Genomic DNA, 11,003 nt, shown 5'->3' on the forward strand with positions numbered 1-11,003 from the left:
GTTAGTAATGAAAGGGTTAAGAAAGTTTTTTTCTAAAAACTGTCCGACAAACGGGAATGTGAAACTGACTAACAGTTTTTGTGATATTTTTTCTGCTTTTTAATAAAGTATATTACTCTACCTCTGGTATTCGAGTACTATTTTTTCCATCTTGTTTCGCATTTATGTGCTTACTCTGGTATATATATATATATATATATATATATGTATGTATGTATACATACAGTAAGGAGTATATAGAACACAGAAGCCAATGAATATGTCACAAAACTACTTACCTCTAAGAGCTCGTCTCCAACTCGTATGCGACCATCATTGAAAGCGGCACTTCCAGGCTGGACACCAGCAACATAGACACTCATTGTGCTTCGGTCCTTATTGCCAGCTAAGCTGATGCCTAACCCATTATTGCCTCGGTTCAAATCCACCAAAAAGATTTCTCCTGTTAAATCAATATATTTGTTCTGAAGCTTTTCTGGAAAATAAATAAATAAATAAATAAATAAATAAATAAATAAATAAATAAAGCACAAGTCTTTAAATAAATAAATAAATAAAAGCATGTCTTAATTTAATTTAATTAATCACTTGAACAAACAATTCCAGTGTTATCATTTTAATGAATCTAAACATGACAGATGCCATATAAATTGTTTCATTTCTGTTTATCTGTAAAAACCAATGCTGTCCATGTCTATACAGCAATAGCAAAGTTTCTAAGAAGCATCCATAGGTGGGATCATTATGTTCAACTATTGTAGAGGGGTATGGAATGTAACACTTTGGGTCCTTGCTCTTTGTCTGCTTGGATTGTGGGTGTGTAAATATACTTAAGATGTTTTACTACATATATCTATTTATCTGTTCATCCTCCTCCCCTCTTCAACAACAACAGCAATAGATGATTTAAAGTAGGAATAAAATGATACCAACATCAACTAGAAAGTGTAACAGAATGACCAGTGTAAGGTGATATGGGATTTTAACATACAGATTGATCATGAACTTCATACAAGGATACTAGATATTATCATTCTGGACAAGTGGAAAGAAAGAGTGCATCATCACAGACATAGTCAAAGAACAGGATTTGACGAGAGAAATACAAAGAGTCGGAGGTTTCTACAAAAGTAATCCAGTGGTCATAGGTGCTCTAGGCACTGTTACCAATAGACTTAGCAGTTTTCTTAATGAGATTGTGGAACTAAGAGAGTTGCATTAATTCAGAAATCTGCTCTATTGGGAACTGCAAAGATTTTAAGAAAGGTCCGCAATGTCTAAGGGAAATGGTTGTGACCCGGTATCAAGGATATTGATTCCCAATGTAAAACATTCATGCACACCATGAATAATAATAATGTTGATAATAATAATAATTTCTTTTATTGGTCACTAGTGCCCAAGACATGGAGGACAATATCAAAAGACGAGTTACAGTACACAAAAACAAAAACAGGTGGGCTTTACATTGATCAAAGGGAAATACTACCACATTAAGGGATATAACAGGATATATAATTGAAATCAGAGAAATAAATAAATAATTAGGATCCCCAATGGTAGGGCAGCCCACTTTGGGTAATTTGGGTTAAACTCTTCGCCTTTCTATGATAAACACAGAGCTTGAATTTTTGTGGGTAGGGGGTTAGTCAATTACATCAACTCCTTTGTCGACTGGTATTTACTTTATTGACCTTGAAAGCATGAAAGGCAAATCCGACCTTACCGGAATTTGAACTCAGAACAATGATAGATGAAATCCACCAAGCATTTTGTCCAGTGTGCTAATGATTCAGCCAGCCAAACTGCCTTACAAATAAAAACAATAGTTTCTAATTTAGACACAAGGCCAGCAATTTTGAAGGGAGAAGACTACTTGATTATACTGGTCCTCTCAGTTTCCATCACAAATCCACTCACAATGTTTTGGTCAGCCTGTGGGATAGTAAAAGACACTTTCCCAAGGTGCCATGTAATGAGACTGAGCCCAAATCCATGTGGTTGAAAAGCAAACTTCTTAACCACATGGCCATGCCCATGCCTTCCCTGCCAAAATCTATGAATGTGGGAAATGTGCATGTATTGCATGTGTGTAAATATTAGTGTATATGAATTCCAAGTGTTTGGAATATATATGCACATAAGTAAGAGTGTGTATATGTGCATACATGTTTATTTATGTACATTGATGTCAAGGCTTCTATATGTACGTGTGTGTGTGTGTGTGTGTGCATGTTTGTGAAAGTATGGCATCAATTACCTTTCTAGGCAGGTGTTTAATAGATGAGAGGCTATCACTAATTGGAGAGAAAGAGAAGAGAGAGACAGAGAGAAAAAGACAGTAATGGAATGTGAAGAGAAGAGAGAGGAAAGAGACAGAAAGAATGAGAAACACCAACTGATTGTGGAGAGAGAAAGAAAGAAGAGATTATATTTGACTAGTGGAAAAACACCATCTTTAGAAGAGTTACAAGGAAACAACACTAATTAAGACTTCAATAGAGACCACACTAATTAAAATTCCCAATTCAGAGACAGTTTCATTTCTGTTTTTGTTTGAATTTTTACCTTACTTTTTATATCTCCATGATAACATGTGTGATGGTATTTTAATAACAGGGAAATGTTTTTTTTTTGTTTTGTCTTTGACTGCTGGCTGCCCTTCCTTGGCGCTTGTTTGGCTGCTCTAGGTGGTTGTTCAATCCAATATTCATCAAGAGCCATTACCAGCTCCATAGGCACTTCCTACTTCTGTGGATATGGAAACAGGTTTGTAGTGATCAGCAGAGCTTATATCCCCCGACACAAGGATCCCAGACTCTCGAGGACTGCCACCAAGTGTTTCATGATGACACTTTGATAATGTCACAGAATTGTCTGTCTGTCTGTCCATCTGTCCTCAATCCTTGTTGCCATATTCACAGTTCTGTTACTGAAGACCTTTTTCTTCTATTTTTTCTTTGTTTCAGCTATTAGATTGCGGCCATGCTGGGGCACCACCTTGGAGAATTCTTTAGTCAAATGAATTGACCCCAGTACACAATTTTTTTTAAAGCTTGGCACTTATTCTGTCAGTCCCTTTTTGCCAAACTGCTAAGATACAGGGACATAAACACACCAACACCAGTTGTCAGGTGAAGGCGGAGGACAGACACACACACATATATATACACATACATATATATATATATATATATATACATATACAGACATATATACATACATACATATATACATACATAAACATATATATATATACATACATACATATACATATATAAATACATATACATACATATATACATATACATGCATATATATATGCATATATACATAAACATACATATACATACATAGATACCATATACATACATATATACATACACATACATGCATACATACATACATACATACATATATATATATATATATATATATATATATATATATATATATATATATATATATACATACATACACATATATATATACATACATATACATACATATATATATACATATATACATACTTACATATAAATACACACACACACACACACACATATATATATGATGGGCTTCTTTCAATTTTCATCTACCAAATCCACTCACAAGGCTTTGGTTGCCCTGAGGCTATAGTAGAAGTCACTTGCCCAAGGTGCCATGAAGTGGGAATGAACCCACAACCATGTGGCTGGGAAACAAGCTTCTTATAACACAGTGACATCTGTAGCTTATCTCTAACCCCACATGTGGGACCCTTACTGGCAGCTATCAGCTGCAACCAAATATCTTCTCCAAATCTCGCCCTGTCATTAATCCCATTCTCAACAAAGAAGCTCTAAAAAATTGCATCAAAATGTTGTGTGAGAGAATATCTGTATCTTCCATATCAATATGTAATAATTTTTTGACTGCTGTGGCAGACAGCTACAACCCTTTTCTACCCATTGCAGTGTTCAAAACTGATTGTGGCTTTATACTTGTGGGTGATTAACTCAGGCTATGAGCAGGAAATTTGAACTTCAAACACCAAAGGTCAGAACAGTTCTAAAGTAACACCTTATTTTAGTGACTCCGAAAGGAATGAATGGCAAAGGTGACCTTAGTGGAATTTGAATTCAGAGAGCTGAGATAGAACAAGTTCCACTAGGCACTTTATCTGATGCTCTAATGATTGAGCCAATTCACCTGTGTATGTGTTTTTCTGTTTCTGAGTATATAAGGTTGTGATTTTGATTCCCAGCAGCATGTTGAGTCCTTGAGCAAAACACTGTTCCAGTCCACTCAGCTGGCAAAGATTAGAAGTACCTGTAATTCTAAGGGCCAGCCTTGTCACAATTTGCGTCATGCTGACTCTCCCTGAGAACTATGCTAAAGGTATGCATGTCTGTGGAGTGCTCAGCCATTTGCATGTTAACTTTATGAGCTAGCTGTTGGATCAATTGGAACATGTATTGTCATAACTGACAGTGCCAGTTTTAGTTAATGTGTATAAGTGTGAATCTTTTGTTTGCTTATGTGTGTGTGTGTGTGTGTGTGTGTGTGTGTGTGTGCATGCACACACACATTTCCGTTTGTGTACAAATTAATGGAGAACCCAGGAACCAAAACAATCTGTGTTTTCACGGTGAATAGTAATTTTATCTGGTTGCAATGGCACAAGGCTTTGCACAACGTTTTCCAAGACAAGGCTAAAAGAACAAGGATGTGGCGTTTCACTTTCCATCATTTTATTGCACCAGAGCTGCAGCTATTACTACTACTATAGTAGTTGCTGTTGCTGTCTGTGTAGGAGGGATGCAGTGGGGAGAAATGGGTGGTGACAAAGCTGCTGTAATTGCAACTAGTCATTGGTTCATTTAGCTTTCTTATTATTGATATTATTGACATTGTCCTCCCTCTAAGAAACATTACCGCCACAACTGCTGCTGCTGCTACTGCCATTACCACCACCGCTGCTATGTGCTTCCATTTTGCATCATTTCTATTTCCAATGATGTCTTTCCAAGTGAGACCCTTCCTCCTCCTCCCCAACCATCAAAACAAAAAACAACTGACAAGCAAATACAAAATAAAAAAAAATAAAATAAAAGTATACAAACAAACAAGCAAAAGAACTAACTCCAATTTCTGAAAACAAAAAGAAAAAAATCCTTTTCTTTGTGAAAATCTTTCTGGGTTCTTGGACATTTTTATAATAATTAAATTTTGTTTCTTTCACTCATGTTATTAAAAACTAATTAATTGATTAATTAATTAAAAAAAAAACATATAAAAGAACAACCCCAGACTGAGGAAACTAGTGGTAATCTATGTCATCAAAAATTATTATTAAATGAAGAAGTTCATTAGTTTCAATAATTGTATGTAGCAAGGAAAAGGAAACCTTGATGTTTTGGATCAAAGCTCTTTATCTGAATAGCAAATAAATATTGTTTCTGGTCTAGAATCTCAAGATCCTCTTTTCTCCAAAACATTAGTGGTGGTGGTGGCAGCAGACAATCTTCCAATCAAACCAAACAAACCAGGTTTCCACTGGCTTTGTTTTTCCATTGCTGGTACCCTGTGTTGACCAGAAGGGTCACCATTCCTGTTTCCTAGTGACAGGTGGTAGAATTTGAACTCAAAAGGTATGGTGCCAGACACTTTAACAATCCCACTAATCCACCACCTTATATTAGTATTTTATTTATCAACCCCAAAACATGAAAAGCAAAGTTGAGTTGAACTTGTGCACTCATGCAAATCTTCTCTCTCCACACCATTGATGTTTATTGAAGGGGAGAAACTGCCAATTTGGGTTGGTATCAGTCCCCAGTATCATTGCAGACTTGCTGTCAGAACATAAAGAACCCGATCGAATACTACCAGGCATTCTATTCAACACTAACATCTCTACCAATTCATCACCTTCTCTTTAAATCAATAGATTAAAAAGAACTAATGATGGTGGTGCTCCAGCATGGCCACAGACCACTAGTGGTAAAGATTTAGTCAATAGAACTGATCTCTGTACATAAGAAAAGTACAATGATACAATCACTGTACACATATTAAAGTGACTCTGCAACTCACTAGTCTTGGACAACAAACACCTTAAACCCTCAGTGACAATATAGATTATGATCTGAGGCAAAAATTGTATTTCAAAGTCTAGATTTTCTCTCTCTCTTCAAGACCAGAAAATAAAGGATACCAACACTTGGAAACTCTCGGAAAAGCCCCCACTGAGAACCCACAATGGAATATATGTGTTTGTATTTGTGTGTGTGTGTGTGTGTGTGCGTGTGCTTTCCTCAGATCTCTCCTCCTCATGTTAAGTCTTGTGTAACATCTGCATGCCCATGAGAGATGCAGTGGAATAGGAATGGTCACAACGAAGGGCAAAATTATTATTGAATCAACAAATAAATTAGGTGTACCTGCATGTGTGTGTGTGTGTATCTGTGTGAGTGAGTGCATATGGGTATCTATGTGTTCATCAGTGTAAACATTGCATTCAGTTGCCAAGGTACTACATTTAAGGGAAAATCCCAGCATTTATTTTGGTTCTGGTATTTACTTATCAATCCCTTTTTATAATTCATTATCATCATCATTTAATGTTGAAACCAGTATGTTTTATCGTTTACTTGTTTCAGTGTTTGGACTGCTGCCATGCTGGGGCACCACCTTGAAGGGTTTAGTTGAACAAATCACCTTCAGTACTTATTCTTAAGTCTAGTATTCTATTGGTTTCTTTTTGTTGAACCACTTAGCTATGGGGACGTTAACAAACCAACACCAGCTGTCAAACAGTAGTAGGGACAAACACACACACACACCAATATATACAATATATATAATGAGTTTCTTTCAGTTTCCCTCTGCTAAATCCACTCATAAGGCATTGGTTAGCCTGGCTTGTCCAAGGTTCCAAGCAGTAGGATTGAACATCAGGACCATATGATTGAGAAGCAAGCTCCTTACCACAGCAGAAACAAAAATGAAATAAAATAATAACAAAATATATAGATCCAATGGAATTCCACAAAGTTTCTGTAAACTAAATTAATTTCTATCACAAAGCTCTACTTGGCCAAGGAACTCTTCCCAAAATAGTTAATAAACAGAAACATTTCTAACTCAAATATTTGAAGCAGGAATGAGAAAGATTTCTGTGGCAGGAATTCTGGAAAATTCTCTGGTTCTTGATTAATTAAGACTAACTTGAAATCAGATTTTTCTGTATCTAATTATGAAAGGTATTCACAGTTTCAACAGTGCGAGTTCACAACGAACAACAAATTGATAACAAACAGCTGTTAGTGTCAGTATCATGTGTGTGTGTGTAAGTGAATGTTTATGTGTGTACATACATTTATGGATAAGGAATGCGGATATCTATGCATGTGAGTGTGTGTATTCACAGAAATGAGCATAATTGTGAATGTGAGTAAGCACATGCAAATATGTAATGTGTTTAAAAGTGTGTTTGAGCAAGGTTTTGTTTTTCTGTTTGTATGCGGCTTCGTTTGTATGAACATATATTTATGAATGAGGAATGTAGTTATGTAAGCATATGTAGTGTTTGTATGCATACAGATTGCGTTTGAATGTGAATGTAGAATGTATGTGTGCACATGCAAATATGTAAGGAAAGAGAGAGAGAGAGAGAGAGAGAGAGAGAGAGAGAGAGAGAGAGAGTGAGAGAGGAAGGGTGTGTGTGTGTGTGTGTGTGTGTGTGAACAAGCAAATGTATATAGATAAAAGTATGTGCAGAAAGTGTGGACAGATACGTGACTATATGGAAATGATTAGTCAAAATGTATATATATGTATGTACAGTGTTATGTTTGTATGTTTGCATGCAAATTGAATATTGAAGTGTGAATGTATGTATGCACATGCAAACATCTAATTCATTTATCTAGGTGTGTGTGTGCATGTGTGTGTGTGTGCGTGTGTGTGTGTGCGCGCGTGTGTGTGTGTGCATGTGTGTGTGTATGTGTGTGTGTGTTTGCATTAATGTGTTCAAAAAGTGTGTAATGGTACGTGACTCTACAGAAATGATAACTGAAAAACAAACAAGGATGAGTGCACATGAACAAATAAATATTCATATGTGTGTGTGCATCTACTATCTGATGTGTGAATGCATGTGTGTGCACATGTGTATGCATAGGTGATTAGGTACACATGTATAGTGTGTGTATGTGTGTGTGGTCAGTGTATATATCTCAGTAAGATTTGCCATGTTGGATGAATTATATCAGTTACAAAGTGTGTATGTATCTATATCTGCATGTATATGCAGATATAAAAATGTCTGTGTAGTATTATATACAAACATTTATGAATATAATTTTATATATTTACTTAGGTATGCAAGTAAATCAACAGACGTGTGTGTGTGTGTGATCTAGAACAATGCTTATATCTGGCTAAGGTTGTTTCCCCTTTGTGTTTGTTTACACACACACACACACACAGATGCAAGCAGCCTTATGTCTCTCAAAGCTAAAGGTTCAAAGTGTGAAGATGTTCAATAAAGTACCTTACTTCAAAACAGAGGTTGGTATCAGGAAGGATATCCAGACATTGGATACTATATCTAACTCAGTGGTATTCAACTGGGGCCCATATGGCTCTTGGGGGTTCATATAAGATTTTGTGATTAAAATTTACGTGCAATAAACTGGTTACACTTCTACAATTCATGAAATATTTTGATTGTTTTTATAGAATTTCTAATAATATTTAATTATAAAATATAATAAAAGGATTTTTTAAGCATTGACTGGCTATGAGAGTCCAGCCACGTAAAATCGGAATCAAAGGGGACCATAGGCAAAATATAAATGACATTGCATCCAGAAACAGAGAAAGAGAAAGAAAAAAAAAAAAAAAAAAAAAAAAAAAGAGGCCATCAGAAGATTCTAGTTGAAATTCTCTTTCTGACTTTTTGTAAAAGATTACAAGAAGTGTCAACCAGTGAAAATAGAAGGGGCTGAAAGATCAAGGGGAGTGAGGAAGATATAGAAAGGGCTGGGTGAAATTCAGAGATGACAATGGATTGAGATAAGTGGTGAGATGCTGTACGGAAGAAAACTCATAATTCATGCAACTCAGGACAACATTGAAAAACATATACAAAATTTAATAACAATGATGATGACAAGTACACCCACAAATAAATGCATATATATACATATACATATAGGCGCAGGTATGACTGTGTGATAAGAAGCTTGCTTCTCAATCGCATGGTTTCAGGTTCAGTCCCATTGCATGATATCTTGGGCAAGTGTCTTCGCCCAACCAAATCCTTGTAAATGGATTTGGTAGATGGAAGCAGAAAGAAACCTGTTGTATATATGTGTGTGTGTGTGTGTGTGTGTGTGTCTTTGTGTCTGTTTGTCCCCCATCACTGCTTGACAACCAGTGTTGGTGTGTTTACATTCCCCATAACTTAGTGGTTCAGCAAAAGGCCCTGATAGAATTAGTACTAGGCTTTAAAAAAAAAGTACTGAGGTTGTATCCATTTGACTAAAATTCAAGGCAGTGCCCCAGCATGGCTGCAGTTTAATGACTAAAACAAAATATGTGCATGTGTGTGTGTGTGTGTGTGTGTGTGTGTGTGTGTGCACATATATAGTGGTATCTTGGGAGTGTCATTTTTGCTCATAAAAACTTGTACACTTGTTCTATTTCACTTCTTTTTCTATTATCATTAGTTAACTAAAGGCTGCACCCTGGCAGAATTGTTAGAGCATTGCACAAAATGCTAAGTGTTTCTTCTGGTTTTTTGCATTCTGAGTTCCGCTGAGGCCAAGTTTGTATTTCATCCTTTGAAGGTCAATTAAACATATATATCTTATATATCAGCTGAGCATTGGAGGTTGATGTAATCGACTAATCCCTCCCCCAAAATTTCAAGCCTTGTGTCTGCAGTAGAAAGGATTACTAGTTAAGTAATTAACCAATTAAGTAATTGATTGCTTTGATAATCATTCCATCACTCCTTTCGTTATCATTTGCAATCTTATCAACAAAGTGTTCTCATTTTTCCAAGTCTGTCATATTGTAAGAGCATCTGTGTGTATGTGTGCATATGTGTGCATGTATATGTGTGTGTACACACACACACACACAAAGCATACAAATATCCAGAGATTCATAAGTTCTATTGAAAGACAAAATCTATTTCATATCCTTTTTGTTTTACTTTCATCTCTTACCCCACACCCGACTCCATCCAACTAACAGTAAATACTAGCCAAATAAAACAGCACATTTTGGTCTAGCGATGCAAATTCTCTCAAAGTTGCAAAAAAGAAAAATCAGCCAGTAGGACAAATTTGACAAGGAGAGAGAGAGAGAGAGAGCGCGATCAAAGTGTGTGTGTGTGGGGGGGGGGAGAAATAAAAAGAGGGGGAAATAAATGTGAGAGAAGGAGACTGAGAGAGAGGAAAAGTATGTGTAAGAGAAGAGAGGGAAGAGAAAGCTGAGAAAGATAAGGAAAAAGAGGTGGACTGAGTGGGAGAGAGAGAGAGAAAGCAAAGAGAAAGAAAAAGTGAAGAAATTGATAAGTGAAACAAACAAGATAAAGAAGAAAGAAGAAACTTGATTTACATATGAATATCAGACAAATTAGTGTTGTGAAAGATTTGCAAGTTTTTCTGGGGTTTTTTTTCCAGTTTTTCGTTTTCCAGATTGGAGCCTGGTGCAGTGTTGTGGCTTGCCAGCATTCAGTCAAACCATCCAATCCATCCCAGTATGGAAAGCGGACGTTAAACGACAATGGTGATGATGATGATGGTCTGTTATTCACAAAATTTGGTGGTTGTGGTAGCTGTATGTATAAACTAGATGCAGAATGACATACTGTAGAAGGAACACATACACATAAATGTGTATATATTTATAGCATATATATATATATATATATATATATATATAGATAGATATATATGTGTGTGTGTGTGTGTGTGTGTGTGTATATATATATATATATATAT

The 11,003-nt window shown here is 36.0% G+C and overlaps 1 protein-coding gene across 1 annotated transcript in view; it reads right to left on the reverse strand.

Annotated features, from left to right (window-relative positions):
- The window catches only part of LOC106879044 (multiple PDZ domain protein), a 293,438-nt gene that overhangs the window by 114,640 nt on the left and 167,795 nt on the right, over positions 1 to 11,003 (reverse strand). The window contains exon 12 of the mRNA XM_014928462.2: positions 279 to 475. Within this exon, the coding sequence (XP_014783948.1) occupies positions 279 to 475 (197 nt within the window). The remainder of the gene's footprint in view (positions 1 to 278; positions 476 to 11,003) is intronic.

This window comes from Octopus bimaculoides, chromosome 23 (assembly GCF_001194135.2).
Source record: "Octopus bimaculoides isolate UCB-OBI-ISO-001 chromosome 23, ASM119413v2, whole genome shotgun sequence".
Taxonomy (NCBI): Eukaryota; Metazoa; Mollusca; class Cephalopoda; order Octopoda; family Octopodidae; genus Octopus; species Octopus bimaculoides.